The sequence below is a fragment of the Orussus abietinus genome, unplaced genomic scaffold (genome assembly GCF_000612105.2).
Source record: "Orussus abietinus isolate OABI.00-Male unplaced genomic scaffold, Oabi_2.0 scaffold30, whole genome shotgun sequence".
NCBI classification, from domain to species: Eukaryota; Metazoa; Arthropoda; class Insecta; order Hymenoptera; family Orussidae; genus Orussus; species Orussus abietinus.
In genome coordinates this window covers 677,647-692,461 of record NW_019394276.1, presented here as the reverse complement: position 1 = coordinate 692,461, position 14,815 = coordinate 677,647, and the positions used below count along the sequence as shown (strand labels likewise).

At 47.0% G+C, this 14,815-nt stretch overlaps 3 protein-coding genes across 7 annotated transcripts; 1 reads left to right on the top strand and 2 right to left on the bottom strand.

Moving 5' to 3' along the window:
• Window positions 1-113: 113 nt before the first annotated feature.
• LOC105701739 (suppressor of cytokine signaling 6) lies at window positions 114-2,478 on the bottom strand. Its single transcript, XM_012428758.2, has 3 exons — window positions 2,043-2,478; window positions 1,450-1,955; window positions 114-1,376 (listed from the first exon to the last, which is right to left on the bottom strand). The coding sequence occupies exons 1-3, from the start codon at window positions 2,310-2,312 to the stop codon at window positions 1,013-1,015; spliced, it is 1,140 nt and encodes a 379-aa protein (XP_012284181.1). The 5' UTR covers window positions 2,313-2,478; the 3' UTR covers window positions 114-1,012.
• A 229-nt stretch (window positions 2,479-2,707) lies between these two features.
• On the top strand, window positions 2,708-6,618 carry LOC105701738 (WD repeat-containing protein 13-like). Of its 3 annotated transcripts, none has more exons than XR_001104251.2 (6): window positions 2,708-3,070; window positions 3,188-3,861; window positions 3,960-4,252; window positions 4,339-4,632; window positions 4,833-5,004; window positions 5,876-6,618. XR_001104251.2 is itself a non-coding variant. In XM_012428757.2 (5 exons), the coding sequence occupies exons 1-4, from the start codon at window positions 2,974-2,976 to the stop codon at window positions 4,583-4,585; spliced, it is 1,311 nt and encodes a 436-aa protein (XP_012284180.1). In that variant the 5' UTR covers window positions 2,708-2,973; the 3' UTR covers window positions 4,586-4,632; window positions 4,833-5,378. The 3 variants fall into 3 exon arrangements, 1 of the variants encoding a protein (XP_012284180.1); XR_001104250.2 differs by lacking the exon at window positions 5,876-6,618 and adding an exon at window positions 5,128-5,378; XM_012428757.2 differs by lacking the exon at window positions 5,876-6,618 and having other exon boundaries at window positions 4,833-5,378.
• On the bottom strand, window positions 4,655-14,734 carry LOC105701736. 3 transcript variants are annotated; one of them, XM_012428751.1, is made up of 9 exons: window positions 14,300-14,734; window positions 13,812-14,201; window positions 13,596-13,741; window positions 13,342-13,365; window positions 9,880-13,224; window positions 9,534-9,782; window positions 9,108-9,234; window positions 8,962-9,033; window positions 4,655-8,847 (listed from the first exon to the last, which is right to left on the bottom strand). In XM_012428751.1, exons 2-9 carry the CDS (start codon window positions 13,897-13,899, stop codon window positions 8,057-8,059), a joined length of 4,842 nt encoding a protein of 1,613 aa, XP_012284174.1. In that variant the 5' UTR covers window positions 13,900-14,201; window positions 14,300-14,734; the 3' UTR covers window positions 4,655-8,056. The 3 variants fall into 3 exon arrangements, with proteins under 3 accessions (XP_012284174.1, XP_012284173.1, XP_012284175.1); XM_012428750.1 differs by having other exon boundaries at window positions 13,812-14,734; XM_012428752.1 differs by lacking the exon at window positions 13,342-13,365 and having other exon boundaries at window positions 13,812-14,734.
• Between the last annotated feature and the right edge of the window lie 81 nt (window positions 14,735-14,815).

Here is a 14,815-nt window from a genome sequence, read left to right as displayed (position 1 = left end):
ATTTCTACGTGTAATGTCTCCTCGACTAGTGAAATTACATGTAAACAAGTAATTTGTTAATTAAAACGTGTTTTGATTGACCTGTACTCAGTCTTCAACTTTAGAATGTATCATTTTAAAGCAATCGTTCCGTTTTATTAACACTTATGTACTACATAATATTTAATATGTATACTATACATCATATGTATCAAAAGATTCATATTTACACACAATATTTTTTTTAATCTAATATAAATCGTTTGCATCATCACACAAGTAGAACCATAAGGCATTTTACTCTCACTATTTGATCGTTTAGCATTAACGACTACTATACACTGGGTCCTTGAACGGTTACATACTTTAACCATAATTTCTTTAAAATCTGTTTTCAAAACAACTGACCTATTAGACAAGGTGAAATCAGGGCACATATGATTAAAGAATTAGAAATATCTCATCCCTTACACAAAGTCAATATTTAATAATAAGTCAAAGCTTAACGACCTGAATAATCAGCACAGACTTTTCAATGTTTCTTAACGGTTTGAGTACCAGAGGTTTTTAAAAAAACACGGTCGAAAAAAGCCGAGCAGCGCAATAGCGCTTTCTGAATGGTATACGAAAAGATTCAAGTGGTGCGATAGTGCTCCTTTTATTGTATCGAAAAATTCATCTGAAAATGCGTCTGGAAAGTTGAGCGCGTTTCGTCACATTGTGAGTACGCGGTCACTTGTCCATATCGTTCAAATGCACTGGGTTTTTCCGATATAAAATCTGAAGAGCACGAAAGCGGTGCGTGGGACTCAAACGGTTAATATCACCCTAATAATAATATTTATATAAAATATATAGCAAAAGTGCATATCATCTGCACAAGAAAGTGACCATTCTGTAACAAGCATTGGCGTGAAAATGAAATAAAAATCTCAGACAAGAAAAACTAGACTCCAATTCGGAGATATTACCCTGATATTTTTTCTCGTTATGCACAATGTGAAAACATTGCGAATTGTCAAGATTACTGTGGTTAATAATGTGCTTCTTCGATATATCCCCTAATAGTTTTTGGTAAAGGCAACTTATGTATATTATCTAAAGTTGTGTTCTGACGAATAACAAATCGACATAAATATTGCAAACTTCTAACCTCAGTGAATCGACTCACAGGTTTTGTCAGTCTTACAGGAAAAGATGGGGAGCCAGGAAATTTGGGTCTGGAGTAGCAGAAAACTGCTGTCTGACTGAAGTTCATAGAATGGTCGATCAGTGCAGCTACCGATGTGAACCCTTCGGTCTCGGATTGATTGCATAAAGAAAATAATCCTCCACTATGTTCCATACGTGAATGCAGAAGTTTTCCTGCAGATTTGAAGCTGAGGGTTAAAAGATATCTGCAAACAAAAAATATGGACTATTAGTAGACTGGAGCATTCGAGTAAATACAATTATTTTCAAGTTTATAACCTGTCATCTGAAGAATCTCTGACCAAGAAAGCACCGTCAGGTTCATTCAACAGCTTTGCATCTACTTCATCCCCGGACAACGGACCCCAGTACCAACCATACTTGCTAAGTTTTAGCAGTTCCTTTGTTAGACTGGCTTTCGCCTTATTTTCTCCACTATCTTCCACAACATTTCTTGAGTTACTTGATCGTGGTTGCATAACGTTATCATACCTCATGACCAAATTATTGAAACTTGGTCGTTGTATGGATGAACAATGTTCTTGAATACTCTCATCGTTTCTATACTCGTCTTTATTTCGAAATGACTCTACTTTATTATTTATTTTAGAATTGGATTCCTCGTTATTACCCACATTCTCTTTAGAATCCTCAGAGGTTACAACTTGATCTATAGTTGCTGACCACTGATTTATAGAATTAGTTCGTGCAAGGAGTAAAGGTGCTTCAAACGAAGTGATAACCGTACCTTCGTTTGTTCTATTACCAGTCTCGACAGCCTTGATCTACAAACAAAACCATAGCCAAAACTCATTGAAATCGTCCGATTTAGAGAAAAGAGGAAGTTAACTTTAAGAAAAAATTGCACCGACCTTTTGTTTAGACCTATGCAGCATGAATTTTGATATACACAATCGCTTTTTGATGTTCCTGAAGAACCCAGATGGTTTTCTTCCAGGCGTAGAGTGCGGATCTGTCTTCACGTCACAGTTCCTAACCTGTTCAAGCATCTCGTCGTTCTGTGAGTTTTTAACGGCGCTGGCTGGCCCATTTTTCCATTGAAATTTGAAAGCATTCGTATTCATTTTACGAAAACGAAAACCGTTCTGATGAACGGTATTTTTAGTCGAACTCGATGCCATGATATCGCGCTGACTTTGATCAATAATGTAATCAATTGAGCAGGAATATCCACCTGTATCCACCAGAAACTGACATGAATAGCCCACTTTACTTCACTAATTATTCCACGCTCTAATTTTACACACTTTAACTTGAGCTTGAACAACAATGAACAGATTGGTTCGAAACTTGATTTGACTAATTACATCTCTGGCTATCAGACCGCAACACAGAAAGACTGTAACCTCTAATTCTCTACTATCTTTAGAAGGTGTCATCTCTTATCTGCATATAGAAACTGTTCCACGTTTAGTTTGGACGCGCTCCTTGTTATCCTACAGATGATACATTTTTGACTGAAATGAGAACGAAAGAATTTTCGATTCGTTAGGTAACGTCTGAACCTGTCATGTAACAAGGAGCATGTCCATGCTAAGTGTGGTCAGTCAGAATCTGTCAAATCATTCTTAGACGATGATGAATACGATCTGAACAATTAGCAATGATTTGTTTGCAGTTTTAATAAGAATAAAAGTGCGAGCAATGGGTCGCAATGACAATTTTCTTTATAAGGACAGCGACATAAAGAGCACGTTTCTCGTAACCTCGTTTTGATCTTAATTTGAACGCAGTAGAATTTTCAGTAATAAGGGAAGTATTAAGTAATAAACGAGGTTCTTTATGACACTGATAAAAATGGTTTCGACGTGGCATCAGCAAGTGTTTGCTCTCGATGCCAAATATAATTCACAGCGTGCAGTGAATAGCCCTGGATTTGGTATGTGTGATCATGTATTTACTGTACGACTACACATTTAATCTCTTATTCAGTATATATGTCTAATGTAAGTTAACTAATTGTAAGTTAGGTAAAGAAATTGTTATTCATTTATAGCAACTTTGTACATACGTCGAAGAAGTCAGCTGCTGCGAGAAAAGTTGTCCAGGAACTCTGAACTTAGAACACAATATTTGAAGCTACGCTCGGAATTACTCCGGCGTCGATATGGAGGAAATGCAGAACAAAGTAGCCTTAGTAGTCGTATAACCTGTGACGAGAGTATAGAAACGGGTTCGAGTTCACAAGTTATACCTCGAAAATCACCCATGGAGAGTATTGCCTTTGCCGAAGTACATCATGTATTCGACCAGCATACCGCAGCAGTGACGATGCTGAGATTTGCTAACAACGACAGATCTAGACTATGTTGTGCATCCTTCGATGGATATATATCAATATGCGATGCAACCAGTTCTCCTCCATCTGTATTGACACTTCTAGGCGGCCATCGAAAAGGTGTTACAGCCATAGACTGGAGTACAAGCAATGACTTGATTGTATCGGCGTCTTTAGATGGGACGGTTCGTCTCTGGAATACCCATTCCAATCCTGGACCAAACTGCCTCAGGGTTGTAGAAGACCAATTTCATGCCGAGGTGCTTTGCTGTGCCTTTGTTCCCATGAACAATAATCTAGTAGTTACTGGCAGTTCGCAGGGATTACTGCAAGTACTGAACATATCTACAGGAATATATCCACGTGGCGGGTCTTCAAAAATTGGTGGAAAGGTTTAAATTTACATAAGCTAATGCTACTCAGAGATTCAGAATTCTTGTCTGATCTCTCATTATGTCCAAATATTAAAAGCTACTTCATTTAATTTCAGATTCTATGTTTAACATGCGAGGAAAGTGGAGGTTCTTTGATATGGGCTGGTAACGACAAAGGGAACATTCTTTCCTTTCGTCTGGATTCGATTTCAGGACGACTGTCAAAACTTAAGAGGGTGGATATAAGTTTGGGAGCCATAACATGCCTTTCATGGCGATCCTGGATGTCAAAAGAAGCTCCTTGGCCAACTGTTCTCGTCAGTAGCGCCAGTAATTTCGTTTTTCTATATCGTGTCTCCAATGGCCAAGGTGCTTTGTCACTTTGGAAGAAGTATCCAGTCCGACACAGGTGTGTACAAATTATTTACATTGCAGTTATGCGATGACGTATTAAATAATTCCGTTGAAATAAATTTTGTAACCATGCAATTTCAGGCAATATTTAATTCGTTCCGCATTTTGTCCTCAAATGGGAACATATCTAATAGCTTCAGGCTCAGAGGATGGATCGGTTCACCTGTTGGACACCTCTCGAGAAGGCAAAGCAGCCCGAGTGAACAGACTTCATGGACATGCAGCTCCAATACTGGCTATCTCTTTTAATTATGACGAGTCTCTCTTGGTGACAGGTGATCATCAAGGTCTTGTCATCCTATGGCGTAACAGGCAGCGTAATATCTAAGAAACAGTTTCCATATAAAGACCTGAAATTCTGTCAATTGTGCAATGGTGGGTTCTAGAGTTATACACATAATTTATAACAATATATTAATTGTCCTCTATTCAAGTATTAACCTACAAAGTCATAACAATGACAGTAGTAATGACATTAGCAGAGAAGTAGGTGTGGCAATGAGTGTTGTTTGCGGCAGCAATAGCTATACTGTGGTTACATTAATAATTCTGTAATAACAATATTATTTTTATAGTGGTAAAGAAATACAATGTGGTTATGGTGATGACGGCACGGACTATGGTTGCTCTGCTTTAGAATTAGACTTTTCCAACAAAGCGACCTTGTAAAGGGACGTGGCGGTGTACCAGTCGGATGAATGAATTGTTGCTCGGTGATAATGTACCTAGGATGATAACACCTGACAAGTGAGTACTTCAGCTTCCCGGGTGAATGTCTTTTGGAATGTAGTAACCAATCAGAATTTTATTTCACTAGCTCTGAGTTTATGCGGGTAATTGATTACAACTGACTACTGTTTATCTCCATAGGCGAAAAGAGCTGATTCTCCGATCCATAAGACTAGAAAAATGACAGATTAATTGCAGTTTTTTCTTTTTTTTTCTTTAACTTTAAGACGTGGTCGTTAATTTCTAAATCATGCCGTTTAATTCTGAAAAATAATACTAGAGCAGTTCCTACGTTAAGGGAAAGAATGGTTGGCTCATAAATTAGCAACTGTACTCCTTGACGCTGCACCTTCGATTAATTAATGTACACGATTTAAAAAAAAAAAAAAAAAGAAGAAAGCTGAAAGAAGTGTTTAATTCCTAAGAAGTGGTGTGTGACAACGTTGTCTCTGGAACTATCAATTACGCTTCGTTAAAGCTTCTCCGCTCGTATGAATATTTAAAACTACCTAATAAAAAGTACGTAACGGATGTCGAATAATAAAAAATAATATTCAACTATTACAGTGCCAACTATCGTGTTTGCTTGCGATATGTAGAACCAATGTTAATCTGTTAATTGAGAGAAACAGTCGAGCGATAACTAATCAGAATGGCACGATAAGGTGCATCCTGTAATAGGTAAAAATTGCCTGGCCTACAGGAGTAGATTAGCTCCTATGCATCAGCTTTGTGTATATTGACTTCTTTTAAATAGTTATACTAATTCTGGCGAGCTACCGGACTCTCGAAACTAGTCGATCGTTTCCCATGATCTTTCGTCGCGATACGCTTGAATTTACTTCCCACCATTCGTTCGTTAATGTTATCTGGTTCCCCTCTGTTGCAGCTGCTCGAGTTCTCGAGTCGAGTCCAACTAATTCCGCCGGAAATCGACAATAGAAATCAGTCTGACATTATTCGCACGATAATACCGCTCGTCGAAAGAGTTACCGGAGGGAACAGTTGCTCAAGCTCGGAGGTTCTTTCGCAAGGCGATCGTTTTTTCGAAATCCGGAACGAGCCGAAGTTGTCCTGGAAATGGGGAAATAAGGCCAGAAATTACGAAGAAGGGAGATCATAATTCACGTAGTGTACTGAGTCGAGTATTCATAAACGCTTCGAATATGTCAACAGAACTAATCCGATGAAGTTGCAGGCGAGAATCAACCGGTTGAATTGCAATTAGGACCTAGTTGTAAAAATTCGTCTCAAGAGTTTCAACCCTCATCACAGATCCGTTTCGTTTCGTGAATCAACCCGCCGGAACGTCGAAATTAATTCCGTCCAACCTCTATCACAGGGTTGTGTCGTGCCTCGAGGCGTCATCGCAACGGGTTAGCCTAAAGGGGGAATAAAATACAGAAAAGAAGAGGAAGAACAAAGCGTCCTTGCTCGCGAGATACGTAATACTCGTGTAAAATAGAGAGCTTCTTTTCGACAGAGGGGCCCGGTCGAGCCCTCGATAAGACAAAACGGATAAAAACGATCAGTTTCGCGGAAAGACTTCCGCGACTTTCTCCCATAGAGTCCGTCCAGACGACGCAAATCACCGGACACCGATTGATATATAAAATAAATTACTAACGCAGATTGACCGTGATAAAAATTAACACTTGCACCAGTTTGTCATTAAACAGTCGGCAGGGGCGACCGCGATAATTCTCGAGGTTCTGTCGAATGGGAAATAATTGCATTTCAGGCAGCGAACGGTGCGAGGCTCTCAAACCGCCGCAACGAATTCCCAAGAGTACGAGTGGTAGCGATGGAGAACGTAACGAGGTTCCCGAAACAATGGGAAAGATAGCGACGACGATGGAGCAAGATTATTGCGTAGGCACTACATTGTCAGTGCGAAAGAACCGTGCTAAGAAATATTTACATACGAAAACGGAACCTCTCGTTGCTCATCGAGGAGCCTTTCCTACCTAGCTGGACGGCGACGCTTAATGCGTATTCAAAGTTCCCACGTTTAAGAAACCATCCACGAGAGGCTCAACGGGCCGAAATCGTTCCTTCAAGGTCGCCTCGTTGCACCAGATGCAGAAAATCACACGACTGACAAAACCTCGACCTTGTATAGGCTTTCTTCAAATGAAAGCAGAGTCAATAGTCGCGTCTACAACTTCCATTGAATCAGCGAAGCTAGTCCTGTCGATTGTACATCAAATCGGTCCGCGTAATCCCACCTTAAGGGGACGTGAAAGTACATCCGAGGTGTCAATAGTTCATGAAACTTCTGCAAACCATGTACCGAATCGTTACAAAATTTCCAACATGAATCCTGACTCCACGAAGAAGGTCCCTCCACGCGTGAAATATCATTTCTATAAAAATTTTCAAAATGTCTGTAAACAAATCTGTAAACAATGGAGATTTCACGTGTGTCGGAACCTTCCTTATAGCCTCCGTATTCATGTAATAAAGTTTGAAGCGATTCGGTACACGCAGCTTGAACAAAAGTGTCATAAGCGAGATCTCTGAGAGCCACTTTCGCATCATCTTAATACCCTCATCTATGCTCAAGTCTGAGATACTCTGCCCATCGCTTGGGAGCTGTAAATCCTCAGAAAATAGGTCCTACTAAAATCTCTACTTAGCGCGCGTAATGAGCATCTAATTGGTCGATTCTAAACGCTAGAAAAATTATCTGGCGAATCATCGATCTCTCGCGTTCAGTCCGATCGAATAGACGAGGGCAATCCTCGGTAGAGTTCTCGCAATGCAACCAAGAGCTTCCGATGGACCGGTTCGTCGACCACCACGAAGAACAGAAAATAAACCTCGGTGCCCAGTCGCACCGGTTCTGTATACATACCTCGTGTATATGTACAATGCACAAAGTGGAGTCGAGACCGAGAACCTTAACCGCGGGTTTGAAACAGTCTATCGCGAGACTCGTTAGTCGGGACGGACTTTGGCTTACTTTTACTTCTATCCTCGTGAACAGTTCTCTGACTCGGAAGTCGAGGATGCCGGCAGCGGCCTTCGCGCGTCTTCGATTTCTACCGTGAGCTCCGTCGAGAAACTTTCAACTGTCGGAGGACGGAAGTTGTTCCTTAGGTGGGACCGATAGTATACTTTCATTGGTCTTCAGCTCCCGCTTGGCTCGTTTAGATTCGAGTTCGAAGTCCTCTTCAGGGTCCAGGGACTGCAGTCGGTTGTCAACCGACTCGCAGTTCTTCAAGGACCTCTTCCCAGGTGCAGACTTGGGCACATCCTGGGTCTTGTTCGAGGCTTCCGGAGAGGCGTTCTTCACCAGGTCGTCCTTCGAGATACCAGAGTCTTCCGGAACTCTCGTTACGGTCGATAATTTAGGAATCTCTTCTATTTTCTCCAGGGAAGGCTCCGAATCCCTCAGGATCTTCTCCGGCGAGCTTTCCGCCACCCTGAGGACTCCCTCCTCCGAGGTGGACTCCTCCTTCGACGAAGACTCGACGGACCCTGGGATTTCCTTTTCCGACGAAGGCATTGACGCCTCCTTCGTTCCCTTCTCGATCACGGGATCCAGGTCGATCTCTTTGCTCTCCTCTGCCTGTTTCGTGGCGTTGCTAATCCCGCTGGAATTTCCGTTCACCGAGGATAAATTCAGCTTCAAGCGGTCCCTGGTATGTCGAAGCTCTCCCAGCTGTCGCTGGTGTTGCCGTTGCTCCTTCTCCTCCCGTTGCTTCGCCTCCATGTCCTCCACCTTGGCGTCTCCTTGCTGGGGCCAGTCAGGTTTCGCACCCCCAGCTCCTGGGAAGAACTGACTAACGTACTTTTCATCCCCGCTCTGGAACTGGAACGGACGACTCGAGCTGCTAACGTAGAACTCCGCATCTCCTGGAGCAAAGAAAAATGAAAAAAAAAATGAAAACAAGGTTTTAAGCATGAATTAAAAAATATCGTAGAGTATTACGGAGTCATCTAGGAATATTAGCAAGCCAATCACCGTACCACTGTGGTCGGTGTCGTCATAGTCCAGCGGATACAGGTCCAGCTTCGGCTCGTCCATCATCACCTCCCAGTCTGCGACATCGAGTGCCAGTAATTTGTTATTAATTAATTAATTAGTACACGTTACGTGTTGAAGAGGCACTTACCAGCGTAGGACGTCGGCTCCCACGCCGTGGTGGACTGGACCGGGTTCTCCGTAGCCAAGGACTCCTTCGGGTACTCGTAAACGCAGTGATAGAGCTGCTTCTTGAACCATACGCTCTTCTTCTGGTCCTGCACAAATCGTATCTCGTTTGCAGTCTTATGACATAGGAGGCACCGCGCGACGTCTTTCTCGAGGAACGGAATTCTCGTCCCGAGGAAAGGTCTATCCGACAATTCCATAAATAGCAATCGACCGGATAAGTGGCAAAGCCTTGCCTAAGGACACCCTGAGTTACCTCGTACCTGGACCTGACGCATCACACCTACCGATTCGTCCTGGCAGCAGGAACGAGAAAAGAAGCTTTGATGAACTCGAGGTCAAAAATATTCGACTCGGAGTACGAGCGTCTTCCTCGGGAGCAACTTACCCCGGACTTTTGAGTCTTGTCCGGAGATCTGAGAGCTGATCTATGAGGCGCCAGGGTAGCGTCCCAGGTCGACGGCGTAAACTCCTCCTCCTCTTCCTCGTCATCTTCCTGTTCGCCTTCCCTGCCCTCCTCTTCCTCCTCATTCCGCGCCTCCACGTGTTCCTTTCCCTCCAGGATCCCAGGACTCCCGGTCGTTCCTGTGAAGTTCCCTGGAAGCATCCTCGTCTCCAGGTCGGCTTCGTCGTACCTCTGAGAACGTTTATAAAACTCGGAGTAAGTAAAATGCCACTTATTGAAATATTAAGACAGATATTTCCACATAAAGTATCGCAAGCCAATGGAGTACCTTCCAGACAAACTCCCCGGAACTGGAGCTATTCTCCTCATCGTCGTCGTCCTCTTCTTCCTCGTCTTCGTCTTCCTCCTCGTCCTGACTATCCCAGTCCTGCTCGCTGCTGAAACTGGTAGAGACGAGGTCCTCCTGCATGGGCAAGGGTGCCGGGAGAGATGTCGGCATCGGAGTTGGCAAAGGAGCTGGCAGAGGGAAGGACGAGGTCACCTGCTGCCACTTGAGCTCATCCTCGGGGCTTGGAAGAGGAGCACCACCTCCTCTGCGAAGCGGTTCCTCGGTTCCCTGAAATCTCCTGGGCGAAATGAGGTCGTTCGACCCGGAGTCAAGGTTCTCTTCGTCAGAGGTGTCCCTGTCCCCGTGAGATTCCCCTCTGCCCTCGACGAGCACGGCCCCGTTAGTCCTAGTGTCCACCAGGAGCAGGTCCTCCGTGGGGGCCGATGTCACGGAGGCCACAGAGACGTCTCTGGAGTCTTCTTTCGAGATCAAGGACTCCGAGTTCACCGCCGACTCGCGCTCCTCCAGGATCGGGCTGAGTGGCGTCCCATAAGCGTTGTACTCTATGGCGATGTCGATGGCGGAGGCGTCCTCGCCCTCCTCGTCTTCCTCCCACCTCCTGGTGTCCGAGAGGCTTGAGATGACCGGCTCCTCGTCCTCGCGACGCGGTTCCTGGGCCTCCACGACCGACATCTGAGCTCGGGGTAGCTTTTCCCTCAGCTCGTTCCGGATGGCAGCAACGAAGTCCTCCTCCGTCCCGAGGGAGACGCAGGAGTTGTCGCTGCGAGGACTCACTGTGGAGCTGTCCTCCTCCTCGTCCTCGTCTTCGTCCTCCTCTTCGTCTCCTCGCATCGGAAAGGGGTACTCTCCAAGGTCCTGGAAACTGGGATCCTCTTGCGCGCCGTTCGCCAAAGACGCGTCTTTTGGTCTTGGGGGATCCTTCTCCTCGAAGACGTCGTTCACGTGGTCAGGACTCGTCTCTTCGAGTACTTTGACTCCGTCTTTCTCGATTGCATGTTCGGAATTTCCATTACCTGTGCCGCTTTCGATCCTCTCGTCTAACCCTTCCGGGGAGGAGGACTCGTCCAGGGCTCTGCCTAATTCGCTGGGAGTAGCTCGGTACTCCGCGTCGAGGATGGTGTCCAGCTCAAAGAGGATCCTCAGCTGCTCTTCCTCAGTGCAGACCGACTCCTTGACCGGAGGATTCTCCTCCTCTTCGCAGGACTCCTTGTCCCGGAACCCGGAGTCCGAACTCCGCTCGTCGTCTGGAGTGGACGGGTGCTTGCGGTCCTCTTCTTCCTCCTCTTCACAATCCGTGGAAGGCTTCTTCCCCTCCAGCTCGAGGTCTTCCGCGTTGGAAGGCTCGTCGTCGTCGACATTTCTTCTAGAGCGTGGAGTATCGGGGGTAGAGGCCGTCGCCTCGTCGACATCCTCTTCGGGGAGAGGTGCCCTCTTTTCTCCCGCGTGATCTCCCGGAGCGGAGGATTCTGGAGCGTAGCGAAGAAGTGGCCCAGGGTCCCCGCTATCCAGGAGCCTTAGAACGTGACCCTCTCCACGAGGAACACCCAGGTCAGGTTCTTTCCGACTCGGTTCCAAGGAGAGCCTCAGGATGGGCGTGCATTCTTGACTCGCTAATAAAGTACCGAACACTTCAGCGGCTCCTGGGGTCTCTTCAGGGGACTCGCGAGCCCTGGATCCGGGTAGAGGATCTCTTAAGCGTCGCAGGGCGGCGTCGAACTCGTCGGCAAGTACCGTGCCCCTCAGGTCTCCGTCACTCCCACTGGAAGGGGCCTTTCTCCTAGGTGGAGGTCTTTCGGTACCCGGGGGATTCAAGGAGCGATCCGCGTCGGAGTCGGAATCGATGTGCACTAGGACCATCAGGTCGGTGACGGACTTAGACTTCTGCTCAACCTTCTCGGTGTAGGCGCCGCGTTCAACCCGACCGCGCCAGCTCTCCTCCTCGGTCTCGGAACCTGACTCAGTGGCTGGAGCTGGTACACCGCTTCCGGGAACGTTCCTCACGGGCTCTTCAGGGCCTAGGCGGAAGGATGCCCTTGGCAGGATCTCGGCCTCATCCAGGACCACACGCAGATCCTGAAGACTCGCGCTCCGGGCCCGCTCGACTCCCGAGGAGAAATAGGAGCTTGCGTTGGGTCGCAGGACCTCCCAGCGACGCTCAAAGTCTTCAGGGTCGACCGACCTTCGGCTCCCCAGGACTGCCCGCACCTCGTCCAGCCCTCGACGGCAATCGGGGTCCAGGTGTCGACAGAGAACGATCGCCTCGGCGAACTCGGCAGGCTGCGGCTCCTCCGTAGCCGCGCCTAAAGATGGCGGCTCGCCTCCCGTTGATCCACATTTCAAAGACAGTAGCTCTTCGATGACTCGCTCGTCGCCTAGAGCATCGTAAGGTCGCTCACCCCAGCTGGACAGCTCCCACAGGAGTACGGCAAAACTCCAGAGGTTCGCTCTAGGAGTGATCTCCCGCGTCTCGATCGTCGTCTCCGTGCACTCCAGACTCTCCGGGGCGCTCCATCGAATCGGCAGCGCCCGGTCACCGACCACGTAGTAATCCAAGGGATACTTCTCCACCCCGGTGCCGTAGTCGCCGAGCTTGGCGGAGAGATCGGAGGAGACCAAACAGTTCCTCGCCGAGAGGTCGGTGTGCGAAAACCCGTGGTCATGCATGTGTTGTAAGCCGGCAGCGATACCCAGGGCCATCCTTCGAGGAACGTCTTCGACTAAGAGAGCCTCTCGCGATCTCGGGTCCCGGTTCGACCGCAGAAAACCTTTCAGATCTCCCAGGGGACACGACTCGAACAGGAGGAGGTAAGGGTCCGTCTCGACGCAGGCGCCGACCAGGGTCAGCAGGTTGCCATGGCGGAGTCTCAGATACGACGTGGCCTCGCCCAGGAACCAAGATTTCTCCTTCGTCGAGGCGTCTTCTCCGAGTATCCTCACGACCACGCCGCCGTTTCCGGTGATCTTTGAACCCTCCTCCAGGTCGGCTCTACCCTCCACCACCCTGCCGAACCATCCTCTTCCGATCTCTCTGAGATACTTGAGCCGCTCTCTCGGCACGTGGAGGTGAGACGCATCGAACCACTCGCGGCATGGATCGTATACACTGCTGGTATCATCCTGGTTCCGATCCTCTCCGAAGGGCGAGTTTGAAGGGGGCTTCGGCTTGGCAACTGCCTTGGATGCTGCCACCAGCTCGTCCACCGGCAGGGGCTCAAAGTGCACTGGGTCGTTCGGAGCCCGGAGCCTTGGCACCTCCAGTTCCAGACCTCGGAGAGCATTCTCAAAAGTCAGATCCTGCACTGTGGAACTGCCGTCCTTAAACTCCTACGGTAATGAAAGTTCTAATATAATATTTAGCACAGACGTGGGAAGGTTCGTCAAATCAGCCAAGCAACAAGCTACATTTCCTATGAATCTACTATCGAGTGGTCTCTAGGTTACCTGCTCTCCCTTTTCCCCTTGGTCCTATAATTAAAAGAAAATTCATTTTCTTTCGACTGGCGCGACTCTGTGCGCGAATCTCAGCCCGGCCGCATGCTTGGAAACAACTCTGACGCGACTTGCATTAAGGGAGGAGTGCGACGTGGGCTTTCATGAGCTCAGGAATTGCTCAGCGTTGGCGTGCAACCGGGCTCGGAGAAGTGTCACGGTGTAGTCTCGAATTATAATGGGAGTAACGCAAGTCATAAGCCTACCTCAAAGCCTTTGGGTCGTCGGTTTCTTTTACAGCACAGACACCCAACCAGGGTAAGCGCTGTCGCCGTAACTCCGAGCAAGCCTACTGTGAAACGAAGCCAGTAATGCTCCCAGTGCCAGGGCCAAGAAGAACCATTATTGGAATCTAGAAAGAGCGTTTATTAGTTAACAATTGCTTCTCATCTCCAGAGCTCCACTTTGTCAAAGCCCGTTACCTGTAAGAAGGGGTCCAGAAATGGGATAGGCGGTGAGAGCTGGAAGACTCTCCCAGAGGAGCCAGCAGATCCACCACAAGGTCCGCATGTCTCGTCGACGCTCACATCTTCCTCGATGATACCCAAATAACTAGAGCCATTCCAAAGTAGCTTATGAAAGTTTCTTGGTAACTACGAGGTTAACCTCTCCAATGTTTCCATATTCCATAACTCGTGTCCCCCTCTCTTTGAGTCTCCGCTCTTATTAATCTCGCATGAATGGTTTCGATTTCCACAAGCCCTGCCCAAAGGCGCGGCGGTATCAGATTCGTAGAAACGTTGTTGCAAAAAATCCTTGGATCACTCATGTCTCGACGTAAAACTGGACATTATGTTTTGGTTACAACTGACCTGTATATACAAGAAAGAGTGGTACCACCTTCCGCAGTCAGGAATTCCAATGTCTCCGAAAGTAAAATCTTGCGATAACATTCTTTGAAGTCACTTACTAAATGTGATTAGCATCTCCAAACTGTGTTATCGTGGAGACTACAAAGTCGAGGCAGTCCAAGATACGCGTAAATATCTTCCTCCGAGAAAACACCCGGACTGGGATCGAAACATACGTGTTAACAAACTCGAGTCCTTGATTCTTCGACTGCTTGGGGCTCGATTTCGCAGGAGAAAACGCACACAACTTGTCTAGGACTCGAGACGACGTCTTGCTCGTCGAAATACTCTTCTACTCGCTTCATTCGGTTTCGTTCATCCTCGTTTCCTCTCTACGCTTCGCACAACCATACTTGACTCGGGAGAATCGGATCTCTCGCGCTCTCTCTCTTTTTCCCTCTCTCTGCTTCTCTTTCTAACCTGTCCTCAACACTATCTATTCTTCTCTATCCGATTGCCTGTCTCGCGTCCTCTTGCTCTTTTTGACCGAGGTAAAGTGAGTGGCAAGCTGGGTGCATTTTCACGGATGTTACGCATAGCGCAATATCTAGGTGCGTTCCATGACCGCAATCGAG

Bases quoted from the DNA above. Each gene is read 5' to 3' on its own strand.
- LOC105701739 (XM_012428758.2), bottom strand. From the start codon at position 2,312: ATGGCATCGAGTTCGACTAAAAATACCGTTCATCAGAACGGTTTTCGT. The intron at 1,956-2,042 runs GTCGGTGCAATT...TTTTGTTTGTAG, and splicing joins TGCATAGGTCTAAACAAAAG to ATCAAGGCTGTCGAGACTGG. The intron at 1,377-1,449 runs GTTATAAACTTG...TTTTGTTTGCAG, and splicing joins AGAGATTCTTCAGATGACAG to ATATCTTTTAACCCTCAGCT.
- LOC105701736 (XM_012428750.1), bottom strand. From the start codon at position 13,899: ATGCGGACCTTGTGGTGGATCTGCTGGCTCCTCTGGGAGAGTCTTCCA. The intron at 13,742-13,811 runs GTAACGGGCTTT...CGCTCTTTCTAG, and splicing joins TTCTGGACCCCTTCTTACAG to ATTCCAATAATGGTTCTTCT. The intron at 13,225-13,341 runs GTAACCTAGAGA...TCATTACCGTAG, and splicing joins AAGGGGAAAAGGGAGAGCAG to GAGTTTAAGGACGGCAGTTC.
- LOC105701738 (XM_012428757.2), top strand. From the start codon at position 2,974: ATGACACTGATAAAAATGGTTTCGACGTGGCATCAGCAAGTGTTTGCT. The intron at 3,071-3,187 runs GTATGTGTGATC...ATTCATTTATAG, and splicing joins AGTGAATAGCCCTGGATTTG to CAACTTTGTACATACGTCGA. The intron at 4,253-4,338 runs GTGTGTACAAAT...ATGCAATTTCAG, and splicing joins AAGTATCCAGTCCGACACAG to GCAATATTTAATTCGTTCCG.